This window comes from Lates calcarifer, linkage group LG6, assembly GCF_001640805.2.
Source record: "Lates calcarifer isolate ASB-BC8 linkage group LG6, TLL_Latcal_v3, whole genome shotgun sequence".
Lineage (NCBI taxonomy): Eukaryota > Metazoa > Chordata > Actinopteri > Centropomidae > Lates > Lates calcarifer.
The window spans coordinates 20,667,972-20,691,576 of NC_066838.1; the positions used below are offsets into that span (position 1 = coordinate 20,667,972).

Here is a 23,605-nt window from a genome sequence, read left to right on the forward strand (position 1 = left end):
AAATAAATAAAAAAAAACCCGAAACAAATGGCCGCAGAAACTAAAACAATTCAGGTCTTAAAACTAGATTTTCACTTAGAGTCCATGAACATAACTGGGGCCAAGATCAGTTACCTTTAATTATAAGACAATACATTTCTAAAAACTCGTTTATCTTTGCATATGGACAGAAAAACCCAGCATTACGTGTATCACGTTTCAGTCTTTTAAAAGATATCAGCCATGGAAACAGGTTGCCTAAATGGCAGCTTGGTGACCTCAGCTTTGTTCCACCAACATCAGACTTGGAAAACGCAACAGAGTGGGACCTCTCGCACCAGGCTCCTCTCTGTTACTACACTTATACACCACGCCTCTTTTCAGTCACGCTGTCCGGTCAACTGCCTTCACTAAATTGTACATTTACAGCTTTAACTACCTTTAACTTCCTCTTATTGTAACGCCAAATGTAAGGATAATATGTGCTGTAGCGTTAGAGGTTTCTGTCAACTGTTTCTGATGAACGACATCAGCGGGCGACCTCCGTCTGTGTGTGTTATTCAACCGGTTGTGTAACAAACGTTAGCTAACGTCAGTGTTTGCTACATCAAAGTCAGGTGCTAGGAGAGCTTAGCATTATCTGTAGCTGTTTCGGTGGGTTCATTGTCTTTCCAGATGTTTTCCAGAGTCAGAATATGTTTGACCAGATTACCCACTTGTGTAAATTCAAGTGCAGCGGTAAGAGTGACCCCTGCCCTCTGCAGACATCAGCACCGGACCTTCAGCTCTGAGTCTGCTGCTGTCAAGGTAATCAGCTTATTCTGTGTTTCTACTAACCTATTTCAGTTTTCAGTGTGCACATAAACAGTGTCATGACTTAAAAACTGGAGCAGTGGTGGAAAAACTTTTACGTAAAACCAACAATACCATCATACGAAACACTCAATTTCAAGTAAAAGTCCGCAAGTATTAGCCAAGCAAAATGTACCTAAAGTATCAAAAGTAAAAGTGATCATTATGCAGAATTACACACTGTTTTTATCATTTAATAATCTATAATAATATAAAATCTGACGTTGGATGATTGCATGTTTAAAATCTTCATCTGATATCTGATTGACTGATAATGATATGATATGATATGATATGATATGAAATGAAGGAAAGTTGTATACTTGTGGAGTTTTTGTCCATAAATGTTTTAGAGTGTTCAACCAAAAAAAGCATGAAATTACTAAAGAAGCTTCTGCCAGCTGGAAATCTGTTTTCTCCACTAAAAGTCATTTTGCTCTTGTGTACATGCATGAGTGAAATACCCCAGGTTGAAATAGAAAATTGAAGATGCTGGTGCTGTTATTATCTATTCTCTGCTCTGTTTCAGGTGCTGTATGATGGGCTTTGTCCCATATGTGTGACGGAGATCCGCTTCCTCCAGTTTCTGCAGAGAAACCAGCCCGGGAAGGTGGACTTTATTGATATCTCCCTGTCAGGCTATGATGGAGAGAAATATAAGGGTGTCAGCTATGAGATGGCCATGGAGGAAATGCATGTGATTGATGAGAAAGAAGAGGTAAACTCGCATTCCACTGACTCAAGGACTGTAATATTCTGCATGTCAAACTTCCATTTTGGAAGACTTTTGCAGATTAGTCCAAGTGTAATATTATGCCAGGTGGCTAAATGTCTGTGTATTGGCAGGTTCACCGTGGGATCCCAGCATTTGCAGTCATGTACGGTGCCGTGGGCCTCGGCTGGCTGGGTCGCTTCATGATGTGGCCACCTGTGAGGCCATTTATGGACAAATCCTACGCCATCTTTGCCAGGAATCGCCTTAAGTGGACTGGGCGTGGGGAGGAGTGCACCACAGGACGCTGTGAAAAGAAAACGCATTAACTCTTGACCACAGAAACAATGATGTATGTTTAATATGTTAATTGACTGTGAAGAAGAACGGGATAAGTACCACATGGTTATTGCAGTTTAATCATTGCTTTACCACAAACTGGAAAAGCTTCAGACTATTTTTTCGCTGAAGGGAAATATTGGCTGCTGGATTAAATGTGTATGTTGTGAAACCATTGTTTAGTGCAGGATGTCTGTTAGTGTGACTTGATAATCTTCAGTTAGATCAGTTAAAACAATGCAAACATCTACAGTTACAATATATACAAACATTAAAATTAATGGTAGCAAGATAAAGCAGAAACACTTAAATGTTTCTGCAATCTCCTGAAAATGTCCTGAATATTAAAAATTGATTCATAATGATGAGCTTCATATTAAAAATTCTAAGAAATGTAACTGAAAGAGGATTTGCTATCGTAAGACAGAACAACAGAAAATAGAATGAGAAAAATCAGCCACCAGAGAAAGAGCCTTTCTGCAAAGGATAAAGAGTAATGATGTCCTTTATATGACATTGTCATACTATGGCAAATATAGAGAGATAAGACTGAAAATCACTGGAGCAAAATACACTAAATTTCCTGTTGTACACAGTATCTCAAATTGAGGTTGATTCAGAAGCAGATAGATAAAGCAAACTGTCAGGAATCTGCCACTAGATGTCATTGTAAGTCAAAAATAATAACTATGAAAGAGAGTGATGGTTTAGTAGATTTTTTTTTCTTACAGAGCTCAGTGACATCAATATTTAGCAGTTCTGACAATAAAGGAAACTCAAAAACCCAAACTGACTGAATTGGCATGATATTATTTTTCAAATTACTCTTTTTAAGTAATTTCTGTGAGCTGGGTGGACACATTCAGACATTTAAGAGTTTTTAATCTTGCGTAAGCCTCTGCTACTGTTTCATCAACAATACATTCCAGTGCAGGACAGTGTGTGCTTGTTAAAGGTTACAAGTTGTGACTATGGGACAAAAATGTTTGCAAAACACACTGATATAAGGTAGACATTTATTTACAGTAAATACAGGTATCAATAACGTGCTTATTGGGAACATGTATGTCTGTACAAGGGAAGAAGATACAGGGTGTTTAAGGATACCATTATGTTTTTACTGAGTGACAAAGCAGGAGCAACAGGGTAACAGTGTTGGTATAGAAAAGTATTATATGTCTATTAACCACTATAATCTCGTAATTGTTTTGTATCACATTTACTGTGAGGCCTGTGCACAGTTTCTAAGAATTAAAGTGCGTCACAGCCCTGTCTGTTTTGGAGGGAGGTGCGTGTGAGAATCTGATGTGCTGTGACGTAAGAAGCAGTGAACATCCACTCACTGAGACCCTTAAGTTATCACCCCCCTCCCTAATTTTAGACCTGTGCTTCCAGTCCGGCCGTCAGCAGTGACAACACATGACCTTAAGCCTGTGTGGTCTTACTGGACATTGGTCAAGTTGCCCCCTCCCCCCCAGCTCACCTCAGCCAATGAGATTAAAGCCCTGCTCAACAGAATGATTGAATCAAGTGTCAAAACTTAGTAGAAATAGTGCCTCTGATACTTTGGCAAGTGGTGTACTATATTTCAAAGGACAGAAAATTGGTTGAAGAGGAATTCTAAAGAAAGAAGAACTAGAAGTTGTGCTTCAGGTAAATCAGGTGTATGCTTTTATCTGGTATTTTCTGTCAAGGTTAGAGAGGCTGTAAGCTACTTTGGTTCATGACCTTCCACTTCTTAAGAGGAAAACAACCATAGTAGATGTTTGACTATTGCACACTGACGCTGTTTGCCTTTTTCTCTGAAAGGCATTAGAGAAACTCTGCATATGTGCATATATAAGTACTTACAATGCACTTTATTTTAAAAGGGGATATAGTGTATTCATACTTGATATGGTTATGAGAGCAACTAAAAGCATATCTGTCTATGTTTTTTAATTTCTGTGTCATATTGCAGACCTTAATCTGTTGACAGAGGGCTGAAAGTTATTTAAAGCCGGTGTAGACTGATGTATTTGCCCTGAGGTTTCATGTTACAGTCCTGATGGGACACAGTACTAGGAAACGGTGGAAGTGCAAGGCTATTGTGGAACATGGTGTTTGTACACAGTCTGATCAGCTCACCCTGAAAGCATGCTCTCTCACCTAAGAGTGATTTGTTTATAGAAGTGACAATGTGCCTCTGCTTTAAACGGACATGCAGCAGTTATTAATGTGCCGAACTTGCCTCGTGTTTCAGTATTTCTGTTTTTATGTGAACTTTGTCCTTAAGTGTTTTGCAAGGTAATTGATTTGTTGACTGCTTGTTTTGTATCAGTTCATATATTTAAAGTAGTACAACTTGCATGTAGTTTTGTTCATAAAAAAACACATTTATAATTGACATTTTTGGCCATGCCAGCAGTGTGCCTCTAAGGATGGCAATGTCAGTCTGGTGGTCAGTCCTTGATGCATTTAGCTTAAAGCCTCTCAGAGCTGCTTGTATGGCTGTAGAGTAATGTGTTTGCTCTTTGTTGCCTGTTTTTTTTCCTAGATTCCTGTTGTATATGTTACTACAACCTAATTCAATGCAGGCTCAAGAGTGACACTTGATCGACTGCCACTCACTACATCAGGTCCAGCATGGGTCGCTACCTCAGCACCAACATGTGTTCAGGTTCTGTGAACAGGACTTTGAGATCGTACTGCAAAATCAGGTACCTAATGAGCCTTATCAGAAAGCACCCTCTTTTGGTCAAAGTACCTCTCCGCTTGGACCTCCACAGATATTCGCTGCTGTCACCTCCTCATTTTTCCAAACTTACAAGAAAAGCCACTTTACTAAAATTTAACCACAGTGATACAGGCTCTACCTCTTACTGCCTCCTCAGAGATTTTAACAAACAAGTGAAGCATCTCCAGGTTGTGCGTTTTTACTCATCCTCTAATAGGGATGTATTCAAAGCTGAAGCTCCCATTGGGATCTTAGAGGAAGCACAGAAAAGTTTTCACTGGAGTTCACTGGGAGGACGTCTTGGTCAATCATTTCATCAACTGTCCAGACACATTAACATTTATTTCAAGAGAAAGGATGTTGTACCTCTAGCTGTGAATGCCAATCTTCTTGTCGCAACTCCAGAACATCTTGGCAGGTCACAGAGGCGTAGTCAAAGTCAGCGAACAGCCAGAGAGCAAAATGTATCTGAGGGCAAAGACACAACACAGGTCTATAACAGCAATGAGAAACAGGAGAGCTCAGGAACAAGTCCTTCAATCCAGGAAATGTCTGGACTCCAATTATTTCACATCAGTTCTTTGGCAACAAGGTTTGGTGAGAGCTACAGTTATGTAGCTAATCACATTAACTCAGTCTTTTCCCGGGGCTTTGCAAAAGCTGAAATACAGGAGAATGTACAAACCATGTGTTCCACCAGAGGGACACACAGAAGGCTGAAGAGGAGAAAAGTGCAACACACTTATAGTACAACCCTTAAAGACACTGAAATGTCCCCAGTAAAATCGAGTGCTGAACAGGGAACGGTGGAGTCTAACAACCTCTCCAGCAGCCAGGAGGAGGGCTACCTTCATTTTGCAAGACACATCAATAAATACTTTGGTACCAAGGTTACTGATGGAGTTCAGAATAGGAGAGAGCAACTTCCTGAGGAAAAGAGCAGTACTTCCAAAAACTATTTTTCATCGCAATCTACCTCTCAAACTCAAGGTGCTACATCACAGCTGAAGCAAAGAGAACCAATCAGCCCTGAAATTGGAGGCCTTTTCCACCGCAGCCGTGCTACTACTAACTTTGGGGAGAACTATTTCCAAATGGCCAATCACATCAACCAGTATTTCAAGGGTCAGAGTGGACTGAATGAGGATGCAGATAGAAATCTAATACAGACGGACCCTGGATCTGTTACCTCTGAGAGAATGAAGACTGTAACCTTTATGGACTACCTTCGCCACCCCACAAGTGCCATCCCTGACTTGCTGGGTGCTTATCTAAAACTGGGCCCCTTGACTCAGACTAGTAAGCCCAAACTGGCCATGACTTCACCACAGGCAATTCTGAATAAAAAGGTGAGTTGAGATCACATCAGGTGATTTCACACTGATCAGCATTGTCTCTTCAAATTGTGCAGGAAGTAAAAAAAACTTGCTAGTCTTGTACAATAAAGTAAATCACAAAACCAAAACAAATTGTTACGCAAATGTTTACAAGTTTTCTGGTTGTATGTTGTCAGCTTGTCTTGAGCAGGAGGCAAGCAGAGGAAGTCACACGTGGGTTGATTGGCAGTCTGGGACTGGCCCCGTCTCCAGGAGCTCTGATTGCCTGTGTGGAGGCACTCAATGAACATCTTATCCGTTACCCCTCATGCAAAGCTTTAATGTGGCAGGTGTGTTGGAGGTGACACAATCACATTTGTAAAAGTTTTACAAACACATTCTGTCTCAGTCAATTCATGAGGACGTTTCTGTTTCCAGGAGAAAACTGCAGTCATGTTGTTGCGAAAGCGGCGAACCTACAAAGACAACCAGGAGCTTCAGAGCACCTTAAGAGAAACCTTAGCTCTAATCGGCTATGTGAATCCAGTCAAAGGTTGCGGCATTAGAGTCCTCTCAATTGATGGGGGTGGCACGAGGTAAATAAATGATGCTCATTACATTCTATACAAAGCTGCAATTTACAATTATTGTCATTATCAATGCATATGTCATTTTTTTCAATTAACTGAGTAGCCGTTTTGTCTGTAAAATGCCAGAAAACAGTGATAATGTCCATCACAAGTTCACAAAGCCACTGGTAACATGTTCAAGCTGCTTGTTTCATCTGGCCAATAGTTTAAGACCCAAAGATGTATAGTTTACTAACATATAAGTCAAAGAAAAGTAGCAGACTCTCATATTCAAAAAGCTGAAGAGTCCATGTTACAATAATCTCTGTCCTGTGTGCTGTACAGTTAAATACATTTATAATGACCAAACGCAGTGTGACACACAGATATGAGTAAATGTACCAACACATGATATGTGTATTTTTAATACTATTAATATTTTTTCTTTGGCTTTTCCAGAGGTGTGGTGCCTCTGCAGATGTTAAAGCTACTGGAGGATGAGACAGGCAGAAAGATCCACCAGCTGTTTGACTACATCTGTGGAGTGAGCACAGGTGACAAATAACAACCAAAAACAACAATGTAATGTATTCCCAGCAACATCTCGATGCTTCGCAGTCTGAAACTATTTTTCTGCATCTCACTTTTCTGTCTCTGTGTGTGTTCATTATTAAAGGCGCTGTTTTAGCCTTCATGCTGGGTCTGGCCCATTTTTCACTAGAGGAGTGTGCTGACATGTATCGTCGATTTGGCTCTGAAGTGTTTCGTCAGAACCCGCTGGTCGGCACTGTGAAGATGGGCTGGAGTCACTCCTACTATAACACTGAGACCTGGGAGGAAATATTACGGTAGAGATTCTAACAACACTATACATGTGAAGACAGTGCATTCTCTACATGTTACAATATGGACTGCTCTGGCTTAATTATGTTTTTATCCCATTTAGAGAAAAGCTGGGAAATACAGTTCTTATTAAAACAGCCAGAGATGAGTTGAGTCCCAAGGTAAGAACACTGCAATCATCAGAGCAGTTGATTTTATGATCAAAACCACAGTCAGACTGATAAAAATACAGCTGGATTAATGAGTTGCTGGTGTGGTAGTAGAGTGCCCCACCGTGGTCAAACTATAAATAATAGCAACTGTGGTTTTAACCATTAAAAACTGAATTAGCACAGGTTTAACAGACAGATACTGTATCTGCTCAGGTTTCAGCGGTGAGTGCAGTGGTGAACTGGGGTACGAGTCCTAAGGCCTTCGTCTTCCGCAACTACAACCACAAACCAGGCTCCCTCAGCCGCTACGCAGGAGGCTCAGGCTACCAGATGTGGCAGGCAGTGAGAGCATCATCAGCTGCCCCAGGATACTTCCAAGAGTTCCCATTACAAAGTGATATTCACCAGGTAGGGCAGTTGCTAAATGAAATCAAGACATTGGTGATTAAACATATTAATAAAGCTGCTAAGTTATATTGTTGTTCAAGCTTTAATGTGAGAAATAAAGAGGAAGAGCAAATGATCAGAAAATCTGAGTCAGTTAAAAGAGCTCTTTGTATTGTCTCACATGTATAATTATTACTGAAATAAAATACTTCTCAAAACATCCGTGTTCACTTGTAGATTCATTTCTGTGTCTCTTTGTAGGATGGGGGAATTATCATGAACAACCCCTGTGCCTTGGCTGTCCACGAGAGCCGTCTGTTGTGGCCCAACCAGCCCTTCCAGTGTGTGTTGTCCCTTGGCACCGGTCGTTATGACAACGCCAAGAGGGGTCCTGCCACCTCCACTAGCCTGAGGGCCAAAATCAGCAACCTGATCAGCAGTGCCACTGACACTGAAGGGGTCCACACCCTTCTGGACGACCTCCTGGCCCCAGACGTCTACTACCGTTTCAACCCCATGCTTAGCTCCCTGGTGTCCCTGGACGAGAGCCGGCCGGTGGCCCTGGACCAGCTACAGAGAGACACCCAGACCTACCTGGAGAGAAACAGGCCCAAACTGGCCAGGCTCTGTTTGGTGCTTGGGGCAGAGCGCTCAGCTGTGAGCAGAACTAAAGACTGGATGAGTGAGAGGGCCTGGGAGATGAAACAGAGATGGGTGTGAGTAGGTATAAGGCAAGTCTGCAAATAGATACATATCCTATGCACAGATGCACACGTGTACAGGCTGTGGACAAAATAACAGAAACACTGTAATGTACAACAACCCTTATGTGAGCTCAACATTAGCATGTTAGATGTCACTAACAGCATGTATAGCCTCACAACCACTAGCATGACTGTAGACTTTTATTCCATTTTTCTTTCCTTTTATTCTTAAATAGTATACTGATCAGCTCAATTAGCTTTAGAGGACTTTCAATTTAAATATAACTTCAAGACGTACAAAGAAGCCAAACAAACTGAGCTTCACCAAATTGGCAATTCTGTTATTTTTTCCACTTCCTGCTGTCCATGCACTGTATATAAGATAAATGTGATGTTGTTGACAGGTTTCACATACATATAGTATTTCATTTAATTTCTTAACATAGACACACAGAGCAAATACGCACATTCATGAAATTAGCACTCTCATGCACTTTGTTTAAAAAGGTTTGCGCAAGTTGCATATGTGACATAATTCACTCAATGTAATTATTATTACTGTATTTGAGAATGCACTCCTCAGTGGTTTTGAGTGTAATATAAGCTATAACTCATGCCACAGTATGTTTTAATATAATACTGGATGATTTGGGTATTTATGAGCATATGTTTAAAATAAATTAATATTTATGAAGACTTGTTTCCTCGTCAAACAGTATTTACTGAACTTAAATAAAATGTCTCCACTTTTCTTCAACCAAATAAATAAATCAACCTGGTCTTGGAAAATGATTTATCAATGGGGGAGAAACCATCCAGTCACTTGACTGTGATGGGTTAACAACCCCCCCCCCCTCCAATGTGTCTGGAAGCTATGCCCTCCCTGTCCACAATAGACTGACTTTGTTCCAGACAGAAACAGCTTTGTGAGAGCAAGCGTGCGTCCGTGCCAGCCAGAGTGCAGATACAAGGTCAGTGACCCACCCCCCATCGAACACACTGCAAATCCAACAGCACACATGAAAAAATACGAAAAATATTTGGTCTCTTATGCAAGCTGAACTTGATTGTTGCTAGATGGTAGCCTGATGACACCTCAACCTAATCCGCAAACTTCTGCGAAACATGTCAGCTCTGTTTCACTTCACTCTCCCGTCACAGTGGAGATGACGTTATATTTATGTGTGGATTTCACAATGGATTTATTATAACAGGCTCTCAGTTTGCCAAGCGTGTGATTCAGGCTTGGGACAGCCATCCTGATGGGCCACATGAGCCTCTGTTATCTCGTCTGTCACCTGCTTTAGGATAATGGAGTGACAAATATCACTAACAACAGATGCTACTGGGAAGATGAAACTCCGTCTGGAGATGCTACTGTGAGTCTTCCACTGCAACAAGAGGAAAAAGGGACCAAGGAGCGGAGGAAACACTTCAAGGTAGGAACCGTAACATTTATCAACTGAACCTTTTTTTGCCAATTTTGAATATTAATTTTCACAGTATTGGAGCATGTTAAGACACTTTTGCAAAGAGCGTTTTGGTTTGTGAAGGAGTCCTGTAGTCATTGCAGCTGTTGCCCAAGACGGGCGTCAGTGGAAGTCAAAGTCTTAATGATGTCATAGTCTGAGTTGAGAAGTGGGATGGGTTTACAACTGCATCAGCAGATTTGTATGAGAGTGAGCTCCATATTGTTCAGCTCTCACACCTGCCATTGAGATGACTAGCTTGGATTTGAATAATTCTTATGGGGCAGTGTTGTAGAAGCAAATGTGATGAGCAGTTAGGTTTATATGAACTACATACCTTATTATTTGTAATAATAAGAATACTAAGAATTTTAAATGTGCCATAATTTTGCATATGTATACCACTAAGTATCTATGGGTCTTTGTATTTTTAGCCACACCAGAGGCATATCTGTAGGGATGGCAATGTTAGTCTCTAAACTGAGCCACCTCTTTGGTTGGGACTGAAATATCACAACAAGTTTTTGTTTGGCATTACATTTTTAAGAGACATTCATCTTCTCCAGATGATAAATCCCAAGGACTTTGGTGATCTCCTGACTTCTTCTTTTAGCTCTACTATAAAGTTCATCTAGTGTCACCACTGCATAATGAATACTTTTACTTTTGGTACTTTAAGTATATTTTTAAGTTAATTAATATTCTTTTACTTAGAGTATTTCTACACTGCTATCACTATTGCTACTTTTACAGAAGTAATAGATCTGTGCTTCTTCCACCAGTGGTTATGCTGATGTTAGCATTTAGCTCAAAGCTTTGTTGTAATTAAAGACAGCCTCACAGAGCAGCTATTGCGGTAGACTCTTATTACACGATGCTGTTTGAAAATGTGGCTGTAGTGTACGGTCACCTCACCACAAAGTCACAATCACAGCGCTGAAGTTTGTTAGACAGTAATGACTTGATTGCACAGTGATGACTTAATGTAGCACAGTGTCCTGCTCAACAGGAGTTTCTCTCCAGCCTCCTCTTGTGGTCTCCCTGATGCAGTGACGTCAAAGTGCAGATGATAGGTGCTCTGGGTCTGAACGGGCAGCTTGTGCGGCAGGACACTCCCTCCCACATGCCATCTGCTCTTACCCGAGCCCTGGGCACACGTGCCAAAGGAGACCCGCGAGCATAGAGACCTTCTTGTCGTCACTGAGCTGGCTCTGTCCGCCTCTCGGCCTCTTCACTGTGCAATCTGGTGCATGGCACTGATCACTGCTCGCTGCCAGGCCTGCTTCAGTCCAGTGTATGGGGAGAAAAGCCCATTCTGAAAGCCAAGAAGCTAAACATACCCCCTCTGCTTTTGTTTTCTGTGTGAGGCAAGTCAAGTTGTGTTTCAGACACTCCAAGGGGATCAGGGCTGGAGGATACAGAGCTTTGAGAGCCTTAATGGTTTACGTCATGAGAGCTCTGAAACTCCTTGATAGTATGAGTGAAAATAAATAAATTTGGTAATAATCAGTACTGCATTTATGCAAACCTTCCACTTTCAAGTCAGCTTTATTATTAGACCTGTGAATCCAGACCTTAATTACAAGTTCAATTTCATCTGTAGGTAGCGATGCCACCTCATTTTACCCTTACCCCCTGACCCACCAAGCTATTGTTTAGTCCAGTCTGTGCTGGCCTGTATATTGCAGCCCTGTGTGGATGCCTGAAAGCCTACACAGGTCAGGACTCTGTCGACAGCCGTGAGATGGCTTTTGTCTAACACAAATACAGCTTCTCCTGCGTCTTTGGCACCGTTTCTAGAAAAGAAAATTGCTCCTTCCCCCTGCAGGATTTTCTCAGCTGAATGGTAATGACCTTTTCCTCCTCTGAGGATATGCATATGAATGGCTGAGTGTTTCTCAAATCTATTTCACAAAAAGAATTTTAATCATAATTTTGGAAAATAAGGCAAAATTTTAAATGCAGGATGTGTGTGGACGGAGTTTAAGTTGTATCGCTCACATTTGAATGTTGGCTGTTCCCATCCTTTGCCAGGGCTATTGTGCTGGATCCATGTGACTTTAGATTTGCAACATGCAAAATTCATATGAGAGAAACAAACGTTGCTTTCATCCTCGCTTTCCCGGTTCTCTCCAGTCAACAATAAAGCCCACGTTCTGATGTCATCAAAACCAACCATGAATGCAAATTGTACAGAATATGGGTTGATTTTTTGTGCTCTCATCCAGCGCACTAAACTGATTTCTCAGCTCACACTGTGCCAGGTCAAAGCAAACATTATTCAGCTTGGAGAAAGAAAAATCAGGCTCAAGAAAAATATGCCCTGTATTTCTCAGTCCAAATCATACAAAATGCCCTGTGATTCTTGGAACTCCACTTTGTTTATTGTACGGACAAACATTGCGACTGTGTTTGATGGAGATGGATTGTTCAGAATCATGAGAACAGTGAAGTGTGGTGGGTGAGGTGTAGGTGGTGTATGGTGCTCATTCATTATTCATGAGATGGGTGGGCAGAGTGTAAGTGGCAGTGACAGAAAGAAACTGTATTACTGAAGTGTATCAACTCCTCTAGGGCCCTTGACCTGATATTTGAAGGACTGAAGCGTTAATTGATAACCTGCACAAACAAGAATAATTTCCTGGAAAAAAGTGAGTGGAATTATTAATGCAGTCCGGAAGCTACAGAGATGAGGGAGAGAGAGCCCTGATTTGACTTCACATGACAGAAGTAAGAACTTTCTGATTTGATCATACTAACATGACTCATGGTTCATTGCATATTTATAGCAATAACTTCTTGCACTAACTCTACTACATTTGAGAGGGAAATATTTTCTGTTTTACTCTGCTACATTCACTTGGCAGCTTTAGTTACTTTTTACATTATAATTTCTTATTTAAAACACACACACAAAAAAATTACATAAAATACAATGTATTGTTATATATTAGTGATTCACAACCTTGGGACCTCTTGTCAGGTGTTCTATATATCAGAACTGTTAAGCTTAAGCTTTACTTAAGTAAAGGATCTATGTACTTTTTGATGTCACTTCTGCAAGGTGGGTGGCTTGTGAACCATCAGTAAAATCTACGTTTTCTTTTTCTTATAATTTATTTTAAGAACAGGAGAACTGGTGACCAAAAGTATTGCTGGTTTAAATGAACTGTAAAGATGGGGACTCTGGCCGTACCAGCTCTGCTGCTGCTGCTTTTATGGCAGAGTGTTTGGGCTTTGGACATCCCTCTGGAAAGTGAGTCAGTATCTTAACTTTCTGTTGTAAGTTGCAGAATGTATAATTTAATCACATATGTTTCCAATACACGATACATCTCTGTGCCCTGCAGTCAGACAACCCCCAACCATTATAAAGCAGTCGATGAAGGAGCATATTGTTGATCCTAAAGACACCATGGTCATAGAGTGTGAAGCCAAAGGAAACCCTCATCCCATGTAAGAGCTGACACAGCGTGCTGAACAGTTTTGTTAAAGCTGACATCATTACCTGCAAACTACTTCACTGATTTTTCTGTCTTGCTTCACACGTTTTGCTCAAGTTTCTCATGGAGGCGGAATGGGAAGTATTTCAACGTGGCACGTGACCCTCAGACATCAATGCGAAGGCGCTCAGGGACACTGGACATCTATGCCTGGAAAAATCCAGAACAGTATGAGGCTGAGTATCAGTGCATTGCCTCCAACGAGTACGGGTCTGCATACTCCAACAAGATCAGACTACGACTGTACAGTAAGTTCAGTACTGGGGACTATTAGAGAATCAACTAATTGTTTGGATCCACCACTGACAGGGGATTCACAGTGACCTCACTGTGGGCAGTGACTGTGAACTACTCAGAATTGAAAAGCCATTAGCAAAATGTTTCTATCAGTGTTTCCATCTGTTGAGATCTCAGTGATCTCTTTGAGTTGACTTGCAATGATCTGCAATGTACAAATATCAACAACTCAAGTCCAGTTCATTCCTACTGAAGGGAAAAGGACACTCACTGATTGCCACGTGGCTGATTGACTTACCAGGGGCAATGCCACTTACCTTGAAGTGGATCACCTGTGTTTTTCAGCTGGATAGCTGAAAATGTTGTAAATAAAGTGACTTCAATACAATATACAAAATAATAATATGTGAGTTAGACCAAAGCACATCTCAAATAGCACTTCTATGGCCACTATGGAGGTGGGACGGTGTATCTTAAAAGAAGAATAGTCTTAGCCTTTTTGCAGCCAAATCTGAAAAAAGAGTAGGGACTATCATTAACCAGTTTTTACCCATCCACCTATTTAGCAACTTTTCTGCTCAGTGGAGACACGTATTCCTCTGCGTTTGTGTAGGAGCTCCTGTGTGGCCGCGGGAGATTCTGGAGCCTGTGGTGGTTAGCGCTGGCTTGCCTCTGGTCTTGTCCTGTGACCCTCCACCCGGCCCGCCTAAACCTGAAACCTATTGGATGTCCAGCTGTGAGTGTCTCTCTAGAGTTAAAGTTCCTGATACTACGGTCAAACACAGAGAATCTCCTATGAACTGACTTTATTTTGAACACCACGTTTCATCTCAGGCTCATATGCGAGACCTTTCAACTGGCCGATTCAGACAGCTTTCCCCACCACACAGGCTGTACGGCAGGACCGTAGAGTTTCCATGGGAATCAACGGAGATCTGTACTTCTCTAACGTCCTGTTTAATGACTCTGCCACTGATTACTGCTGCAACGCCCGTTTCCCCTACAAGAACGTCATCCAGCAGAAGATGCCTGTGGTTGTTAAAGTGCTTACAAGTGAGTACGAATGTGCCTTCACAATTCCTGACATCTAGTTTTTCTTTCTGGTCACACATTTTCAAGTGTTTACACATATAACCTTAATGTCGTCTTTCTTCCTACAATTCCCTGAGGTTTTGTAAAGACTATACTTTCAGACTCTACCCTTAAAAGACTCATCACTTTCCCCAACTAAACTTACTAATTGTGGTGAGTGTGTGCTCTGCTTCAGCTGTCCTCTACTTTTCTAAGTTAATACTGTTTTAGAAAGGTTTTTTAATTGTTTGAGGTGAGTGTGACTGATATGTTGTGGTTGGTTTCCTCACCAGCTCGAACAGTGGCAGAGGCTGCCCCCACCTGGCTGTCTCCCACAGGCTCGTCCAGCTCCATAGTGGTCCTGCAAGGGGAGGAACTGCTCCTGGAGTGTATCGCTGCAGGAGTGTGAGTGTGAACACTATAGACATTTTCTTAGTATGCTATGCTATTCTGCCACAAAGAGTTATGTGTCTGTATGTATGTCATCCTGTGTAAAGCCTTGTTTGTCATCATCAAGGCCAACTCCTCATATTACCTGGACCAAGGATGGTGAGGCCCTGGCGGTGACACCACGCATGAAAGTAAAGCACTTCAACAAGTTGATTCAAATCCAGAGGGCAACATTTGAAGATGCCGGTGAATACGAGTGCACTGCTACCAATAAGATCAGCTACATTGTGCACACAATAACCGTCAGGGTCAAAGGTGAAACACACCTTCAGAGCACCATTCAAAATTTTATTTTCTTCCTGCACAGTAACATTCAAATGACCTCCATACTTACATTGAGCAGCGGCTCCATTCTGGTTGGAGAAGCCCACTGACTTGGTCCTGGCCCCGGAAGAAAATGGACGTTTGGTCTGTCGTTCAGATGGGGCTCCTCGTCCCACAGTCAACTGGTTCATCAACGGGGAACCAATTGAGAGTACGTTTTTGGAGATCATGCCCACAAGCTGTAAAAATAAATTTGGTATTAATACTGCTGTTCTTTTCCTTCCTTGTCTGTTTTGTTTCCAGGTGCTACACCACAGCCTAACAGACAGGTGTCAGGAGACACGCTGAGCCTCCGCGGTGTGACCGCTGCAAACACTGCCGTCTATCAGTGCAATGCTTCAAACGAGTATGGGTACTTACTGGCCAATGCTTTTGTCAACGTGCTACGTAAGTTACCAGAGTTATTTGTGACATTTACAGTGTCATTGTTTTTCAGTCATGACCCAGCCTGAGTTGTGGATGGTTAAGAGGGTAAAAAAGTGACAACCAGCATTCTTCACTTAAATTGAATTTTAACATGTGTAAAAGCAATTGATGAACAAAAACTGCTTTAACACAAATCAGCCACATTATGGTTTTAATGTTGTAGCTGACTGGTGTATGTAAACAGTCAGATCTTTTCTTATAGATGCAACACCACGTATTCTCGGGCCAAGGAATGACCTCATCAAGGTGATAGAGGGCAGCCGTACCCTCTTAGACTGCCGCTATTTTGGTTCTCCAGTCCCTGACTTGCGATGGTGAGAACAAGCTGTTTAACACTTCAAAGTAAGAGTGAGTTCAAACATCAGCTCACAGTATGTGTGTGTGTCTGCATGTGTTTCTGCATCTGCTCACACAGGTCCAAATATGGACAGGGAAATCTGGAAGGAAATCGTTTTAAGACCCACAGTAATGGAACTCTAGAGATCAAACGTATTCGCATAGAGGACCAGGGAACTTACTTGTGTGTAGTCAGCAACATCGCAGGAAGAGATGAGAATCAAGTCAGAGTAGAGGTCAAAGGTGAGAGTGACACTGTTTTATAATGAAAAAAAAACATCTGAGTGATAATATTTTACAAAAATATATTTCCATTCCTCTCAGAACCCATCTTAATTGTGACAAGACCACAGAGTATGAGAGTCATGCGTGGAAGCGATGTGCGATTCGAGTGTGGGGTGAAAGCAGATGTTACTACTCCTTTCACAACCACCTGGATGAAAGACAAAAAGCAGGTCACCCTTGGCTGGAGGTAGGTCTTTTTTTCTTAAATAAATTCAATAAAAATATAGACTCTTTATATAATTCTTTTAGCATCTCACCAGTGTCTCACTTGTGATCCTCAGACTCTCCCTGGATGAATCAAATCTGATTATCACTAATGTAAACAGAGGGGATGAGGGTAATTATACCTGTATCATCAAGAGTGAACTGGACCAGAAATCTGCCTCAGCACGGCTAATGGTGATGGGTATGACACGTTTCAAATAAATGATATTTCATCCACCATTTGGTATATTAGGCTTTTTAACTGTTTATATATTTTTGTGTGCAGACCGTCCGAATCCTCCCACTAATTTGGAGTTGTCAGATCCATATGAACGCAGTGTAAGACTCAGTTGGGTTCCTGGAGACAGTAACCACAGTCCCATCACAGGTAGGAGCTGCGAAATGCAATATACCCAAAGAATAAAAACATTTTGTGAGTAATATTATTCTTGGGTATTTACCAACTCCCATTTCTGGAAATTTTTTTAAGAGAATCTCTTTATTACTCTGTTACAGAGTACTTGGTGCAGTATGATGATGATGACTGGTTGCCAGGGAAGTGGAGAAACCTATCAACATACCCAGGAAACCTCAACTCTGTTATTCTGCATCTAACACCTTTCACCTACTACGAGTTCAGGGTCATCGCTATAAATGAAATTGGACAAAGTCGCCCCAGTCGCCCATCTATGCGCTTCCAGACCAGCGGTGCACGTGGGTTTGATGAAACAGACATGTGTTGTTGGCACAACAAATGCCAGGAAATGGTTAGCTTAGCTTAGCACAAAGACTGGAAGCAGGGGGGACAGCTAGCCTTGGTGTGTCCAAAGGAAACAACCCCACCTCACTGCTCCTTTGTGTTTTTGTACAGATTAAACAAATTATGTTGAATAGTGAGCTTTACAGGTGTTGGTAGGTGGATTTGTGTAAACTTAGACAGAGCCAGGCTAGCTGTTTCTCCCAATTTCTAGTCTTAATGCTAAGTTAAACTAAGGTAAGGTCTCCTGGCTGAGTTTCATATTCATCATACAGACCTGAGAGTCATACTGATCTTCTCATCTACTGTAACTCTTGTCGTAAGCACGTAATAATAAGCACATTTCCCAAAAGTACACAAAGTATTTCTTTCAATCCTGTGATCTTACCACTGCATTGGTTTTTCTGCACAGCCCCAGATGTGATCCCAAAGAACGTAAAGGGTGTGGGCACATGGAGGAATAACATGGAGATCAGCTGGGAGGTAAGGGTCTGAACCCATCAAAAGCTGCTATACTTTCATATTTATCTTGAATATTTTCTCTTTTGAATATTTTAATTTCAACGCTGGTTGCTGTGAACCATCCTTTCAGCCTCTGACCTACAGAGAGTGGAACGGACCCCACCTGAAGTATCTGGTGTGGTGGAGAAGGAGAGATTCCAGAGAAGAGTGGAAGAACGCTACCACTAAATGGCTAAAATACTACATCTATGATGCAGACACCTTCACTCCTTATGAGATCAAAGTCCAGGCTGTCAATGACTTTGGGTTGGGCCCAGAGTCTCCTGTTGTCATTGGTTACTCTGGGGAAGACCGTAAGTACCTAAATCCATTGCATTGCAACTAAAAAGCAGACTCTGATGTTATGTTTTTCCTGTAATTTTTCACCCATCTGTGTGTTATTTTGAGCACACCTCTTCTTGTTAATAGTGTATTTTTTTACATCTTGGGGACAAGTTTTACTTTTGATCACCTCTCTTTGTGTTCACTGATAACAAAGACAAAGCACTCTGTCATCTCTGTTTTCCCGAAGGTCCCGTAACTGCACCCCTGAACCTGAGAGTATCCGACATCGAGAGCACTCAGGTGACTGTGCACTGGGACCCAGTGGCACGCAGCTCTATTATGGGAGAACTGAAGGAATATAAGGTGCGTCTACTGTGAATTAAATATGGGATCATGAGCTTTAATGGGACATAGTGTACTTCACTGAGAGATTCCACTGCTGATAGTGAACACACAATCAAAGGACTTTAGTGAGTAAGTTTTACTGGGTGCAGTAGTGTAGAGTAATACAAGTGTTGGCTGTATGTTAGGGGCAAGTTACATTTTTTAGAAAATGTTACCAGATTAACTGTCAAGCCCTGTGAAAGAAATGGCTGAATTCCTGCATATTGGCACCATAGAAAGATAGACATCCAACATTTCAATCATGGGCATCAAATTCATAATGAGAAACATATTTATACTAAAGCTACAGGCTGTAACAATCACTACTTTGTCTTTATAAAACTTTATATTGTTTTCATTTGTATTCTATGGAGTTTGTCCTATATCATTTCTTTAATTTGAAGGATATTTAATCAATTATCACTCTGAAAATTGACTGTGGAATTTGACTGGTTGTTACAGCTTGTGGTTTTAGTGAAAAGGTGTAGCAGAATTAAAATGCTGGGTGTGTTGCTTCTCATCTCTCAGGTTTATTACTGGAGGGACAGCAGCCAGCTGAGGTGGCATAGAGTCAACAGAGGAATGAAGTCTAAAGCATTTGCAGACAACGGTCCAGAGCCATCAGGGGTCCTCACTGGGCTCATCCCGTACAGCAACTACAAGATGTACATAGTGGCGACAAACAATCGATATGAAGGGCCGCCCAGTAACAATATACACTTCTCAACACCTGAGGGAGGTAAGAAAAGTTGGTAAATCCACCACCTAAGAAACAAGAACTTCAGAGAATATCAGTATCCTCACAAATCCTAAATGATTTAGTTCCACAGTTTATGTTTATCATCTCCTGCTGTGTTTTTGTCTGTAGTACCATCTGCTCCCACATCCTTCAGGATCCAACAGCGACATCTGGACAGTATTTATGTCGACTGGGATCTGCCAGCAGAGCCCAACGGTATCATCACTGGGTATTCCCTCAAGTATCAAACAGGTATGCCAACCCAACACCTGAAACACTCTCCAGAACCTCTAGAGATTTTTCTGTCTTCATAGACTAAAATTTCAAAGTCTAATGTTGTGTTCTGCCTTTGTCCTTGGAGACACAGTAAAGCTTTCGTAACAGAAAAGGAAATTTCACTAAAGCTGCCAAAGTTTTTCACATGACACTCAAGTCCACATCCCTGAAGTACATAATAGCGCACTTAAATATGCACTCACAGATCAGAGTGCCACTAAAGTATGTTCTCCAGAGGGTATTGAACACTTGTGTAGGCACTCTCTGAGCAGGTGAGGTACTTAATAGCTCAGTTGTGTGCACTCTAGCAGCATCAAGAGTTCTCTTAGCTCACTGAAATTTCTACTCTTGCCACAGTAAACGCCACCAGGGGAGAGGAGCTGCGAGTTGAGGAGTTCCCTCCAAATGTAACAAGCTTCTCAGTCCGCCGATACGACCGCTACACTCGATACAGATTCTCTGTGGCAGCACGAACTCGGATTGGGATAGGCGAATGGCATACAGAGGAGTCACCCCACTACACAACTGAAAGTAATTTACTACTTGTTCCATTGCATCAACACATTTTGTTTTCTACCAAATAAACACTTTGAGTTGTTAAGTGATGTTGACTTTGACAATGTGTGTATTCATATGCGTGTACACATGCTTGTGTGTGTCTCCCAGCCTATGCTCAGGATCAGGTAGACATAACCACTCAGGGCTGGTTCATTGGGATAATGTGTGCTGTGGCTCTCATCGTGCTCATACTTCTCATAGTCTGCTTTATCAAGAGGAGCCGAGGGGGGAAATACCCAGGTACAGTGGTGATGCCGGCTAGAACTGCATTAGATTAAGCGATTAATCAATTAGTTGACTAAGGGGAAAATTTATCTGCAATTATTTTGATAAACAGATTTAACGTTTAAGCTCTTTTTTATGGTTCCAGCTTCCCAAATGTGAAACTGCCTCCTCGTTTTACACTTTCATAAGACTTTGGGTTCTTGACTGTTGGTCAGACAAAACAAGGGATTTGAAGACGTCACCTTAGGCTCTAGACCAAATGATTTATCAAGAAAATAAGAGGCAGATTAATTGATAATGAGAATAACTATTAGTTACAGCCCCTTTCCTGCTACTCATATTGTATTTCCAATATCACTGTTTCTCTTATAACAAGTTAGCTTGTTTTAATTTCAGTACGGGAAAAAAAGGACATTTCATTGGAGCCAGTGGATGACAAAGATCAAGAGGGATCATTTGATTATCGGTAAGCGTGAAAATGAACATAAGACATACAAACACACTCACAACAAATGTTATTCTGTTTGAGAGTGAAAATGATTTTAGCACATCTTATTTAAGTTTCTAAGTGTGTTAAATCATGTACTTGTATGATATAATGGTATGGTAATAATTCTCAACACTAAAGAAAACATTATGTTTCCTGTAACACTGTACAGTAGCCATGTATTTACATCCATTTGCTTTGTAACTGTGCATTAGCATCCTGTTTGGTAAATAAAAGTTGCTCTGTGGAGTTATCTTATAAGCAAACGTTAAGTTTATGTTTAGTGATATTCACGAAAATACTTTGAGTGTATTCTTGAGGCCTAACAAACATGTAGAGCCTATGTTCTTCCACATAAAACATTTGCAATGCAGATTATTTCTTAAATATTTTAAACTGTGCATCATTAATATTAATATATAGTTTGCCTTTGTTTATCTTTGCTGGCGCATTGCTATGTGTCTTTGTGCATTGCTGCCACCAACTGCCAGTCAGTGGAACTGCAGGAACCTGGAGAAAGGAAAGTTTGTCACTTTGCATTCCTGCATGAGCACAATACAAACAGAATGGAGATCCACTTCTGAAAATATTGCTCCATAGTGCTAATGATCAAAAACTCCACAGAGCATCTTTATTGTTGGTAACATTTTAGCATGATGCTGACACGGGTATAAATCAAATCCAGTTACAGTATTTATGGCCTTATTTATGATAACTCTTTGATCTTACTTACATTTTTTTTCTGTGTGTGTGTGTGTTTGTGTATTTACTCTACCTTTTCTATCTAAACCTCAAATCTCAACCCTGTTCTTTTCGCACTGAACCACTCAAGGTCTCTTGAAAGGTATGAAAAGACTAAATGTTGACACATTGACACCACTGATATTTCAAACCTGAATACCTGCTACAGATTTTCAGAGTTGTAAATACCATATTTAGCAGATAAATGGTACTACTAGAAGTATATTGTGAATGTATGATCATTGAAATGTGATCCCTCCTTTCATACAATAATCTCAAACAATCTGTTCTTGTATTTTAGGATAGCACGTGTCTCCACTCTACCCTACCCTCGGAGGTATGTGCATGTGAATGTATCACTATGTAAAACTGATTGATAAGACAGAATTAAATCACCATTGTACTTGTATACTTCTGTTCATAGTTCACAGGTTGAGTTTTAAACATCTTGGTGTTCTGGCACTGACGAAATGTACCTCTGAAATCAAGTTTTTGCTTGTTTTTTTTTTTTGTAGGGAGGAGGAAAGAGGGCTTCAAAGAGGACAGCCGTCTATGGAGGCAATGATGAAGCGATCAGACAGCGACGACAGTCTGGTGGACTACGGAGAAGGAGGGGAGATACCATTCAACGAGGACGGCTCGTTCATTGGCCAGTACACAGGAACTAGGAGAGATGTCAGGGATTTGGACTTTGGTGGAAGTCTTGAACTTCACTCTCCAATGAACACCATCTACTCCCTGGCATAAAACTCCAAACTGAATCATCCTGTCTGACTTCAGCTCAACTACTTGTCGTGCAACTTTGCTGTGCCTGTACCCTCCACCTTGAATTAAGAAGCTGGAGGAACCTGTGGTGCTTCTGGTTTGTCTGCAGGAGGGAACAGCTGGAGACTGGAGCTGTTCTGCCCCCTCTGTGTCCTTGCAGCTTTCATGCATTTTAAGAAGAAAATGGTGGGATAGATGGGACAATTTTTCTAAAGAGATGCCTAATCATCTTATGAAAGTTTTTCTGTTTGTTTTGTAAATAAAAATACTGTGTGTTCATGCACATGCCTACGCATCGTTCGGTTATGGAGAGACACTGGCTGCACATCAGAAGAGACAGAAGTGGATCAGTTTATCATGTTGATAAAAGCAGTTGCAAGGACCCACTTAACTACTGTTATTACACTACTGCTAATTTAAATAATAAGATTTGTGTTACTTTTGTATTTTGATTGATTGGGAAAAAAGGGTCATACTCTCAACATCAGGTGAGCTGCAATTTAGCCTAATCTCAGAAGTTAAATTGCCTCCCCTTGGCAATGTGTACCTTTGATGTATAAAAGTGTTGTTGGTGATAGGTGAAATGAAGGATAATAAAATATATCCAGGGACTGATTATTCTTCAGCACAGGTTGTTTGCATATTATGGCCCAGTGGGAGGCAAGACGTCAGACTTTCAGGGGAATCAGCAAGCCGCCATAAACAAGCTGTAAAAACTGAAGTTGCTCACATTTCTCTATGAACTGGTCTCCATTTTTCGCTCACAACGGATATAGAGATTACTAATCTTTATGTAACAGCTTTGTTTATTTGACTCCTAACATCAAACATCTATTACCACAGTTATGCCCTAATGTAAATAAAGAAGAAATATTTATTTCTACTTTCTGTAATTATTCTGAATGTTTAACTTTTATGGTATGTTTCCTCATTTTTAAGTGGGTAGCCAGAAATCGTTTACAAATGTCTGGTTTTAAACCATCGAGGCTGTTTAAACAATGTAAACTTGTGAT

General features: G+C 41.1%; 3 protein-coding genes and 1 long non-coding RNA gene across 4 annotated transcripts; 3 read left to right on the plus strand and 1 right to left on the minus strand.

Moving 5' to 3' along the window:
* Window positions 1-113: 113 nt before the first annotated feature.
* Window positions 114-2,671, plus strand: LOC108882141 (uncharacterized). Its single transcript, XM_018674461.2, has 3 exons — window positions 114-786; window positions 1,361-1,549; window positions 1,678-2,671. The coding sequence occupies exons 1-3, from the start codon at window positions 655-657 to the stop codon at window positions 1,870-1,872; spliced, it is 516 nt and encodes a 171-aa protein (XP_018529977.1). The 5' UTR covers window positions 114-654; the 3' UTR covers window positions 1,873-2,671.
* Window positions 1,710-16,642, minus strand: LOC127142577 (uncharacterized). The gene is made up of 5 exons (XR_007813435.1): window positions 16,568-16,642; window positions 15,634-15,802; window positions 13,547-13,691; window positions 4,965-5,066; window positions 1,710-1,850 (listed from the first exon to the last, which is right to left on the minus strand). It is a non-coding gene; the product is annotated as an uncharacterized LOC127142577 (long non-coding RNA).
* On the plus strand, window positions 2,810-9,265 carry LOC108882137 (calcium-independent phospholipase A2-gamma). The gene is made up of 9 exons (XM_018674456.2): window positions 2,810-3,535; window positions 4,419-5,947; window positions 6,112-6,264; window positions 6,353-6,510; window positions 6,943-7,037; window positions 7,160-7,331; window positions 7,430-7,487; window positions 7,692-7,886; window positions 8,127-9,265. The coding sequence occupies exons 2-9, from the start codon at window positions 4,508-4,510 to the stop codon at window positions 8,583-8,585; spliced, it is 2,730 nt and encodes a 909-aa protein (XP_018529972.2). The 5' UTR covers window positions 2,810-3,535; window positions 4,419-4,507; the 3' UTR covers window positions 8,586-9,265.
* nfascb (neurofascin homolog (chicken) b) lies at window positions 9,405-23,488 on the plus strand. Its single transcript, XM_051071346.1, has 28 exons — window positions 9,405-10,008; window positions 12,613-12,768; window positions 13,165-13,294; window positions 13,389-13,494; window positions 13,599-13,789; window positions 14,392-14,514; window positions 14,613-14,831; window positions 15,143-15,254; window positions 15,367-15,554; window positions 15,643-15,774; window positions 15,867-16,010; window positions 16,252-16,363; window positions 16,465-16,628; window positions 16,710-16,857; window positions 16,952-17,076; window positions 17,161-17,262; window positions 17,391-17,588; window positions 18,044-18,114; window positions 18,224-18,446; window positions 18,665-18,780; window positions 19,330-19,540; window positions 19,670-19,792; window positions 20,174-20,347; window positions 20,483-20,614; window positions 20,996-21,065; window positions 21,919-21,930; window positions 22,129-22,164; window positions 22,343-23,488. Exons 3-28 carry the CDS (start codon window positions 13,216-13,218, stop codon window positions 22,572-22,574), a joined length of 3,543 nt encoding a protein of 1,180 aa, XP_050927303.1. The 5' UTR covers window positions 9,405-10,008; window positions 12,613-12,768; window positions 13,165-13,215; the 3' UTR covers window positions 22,575-23,488.
* Window positions 23,489-23,605: the final 117 nt, after the last annotated feature.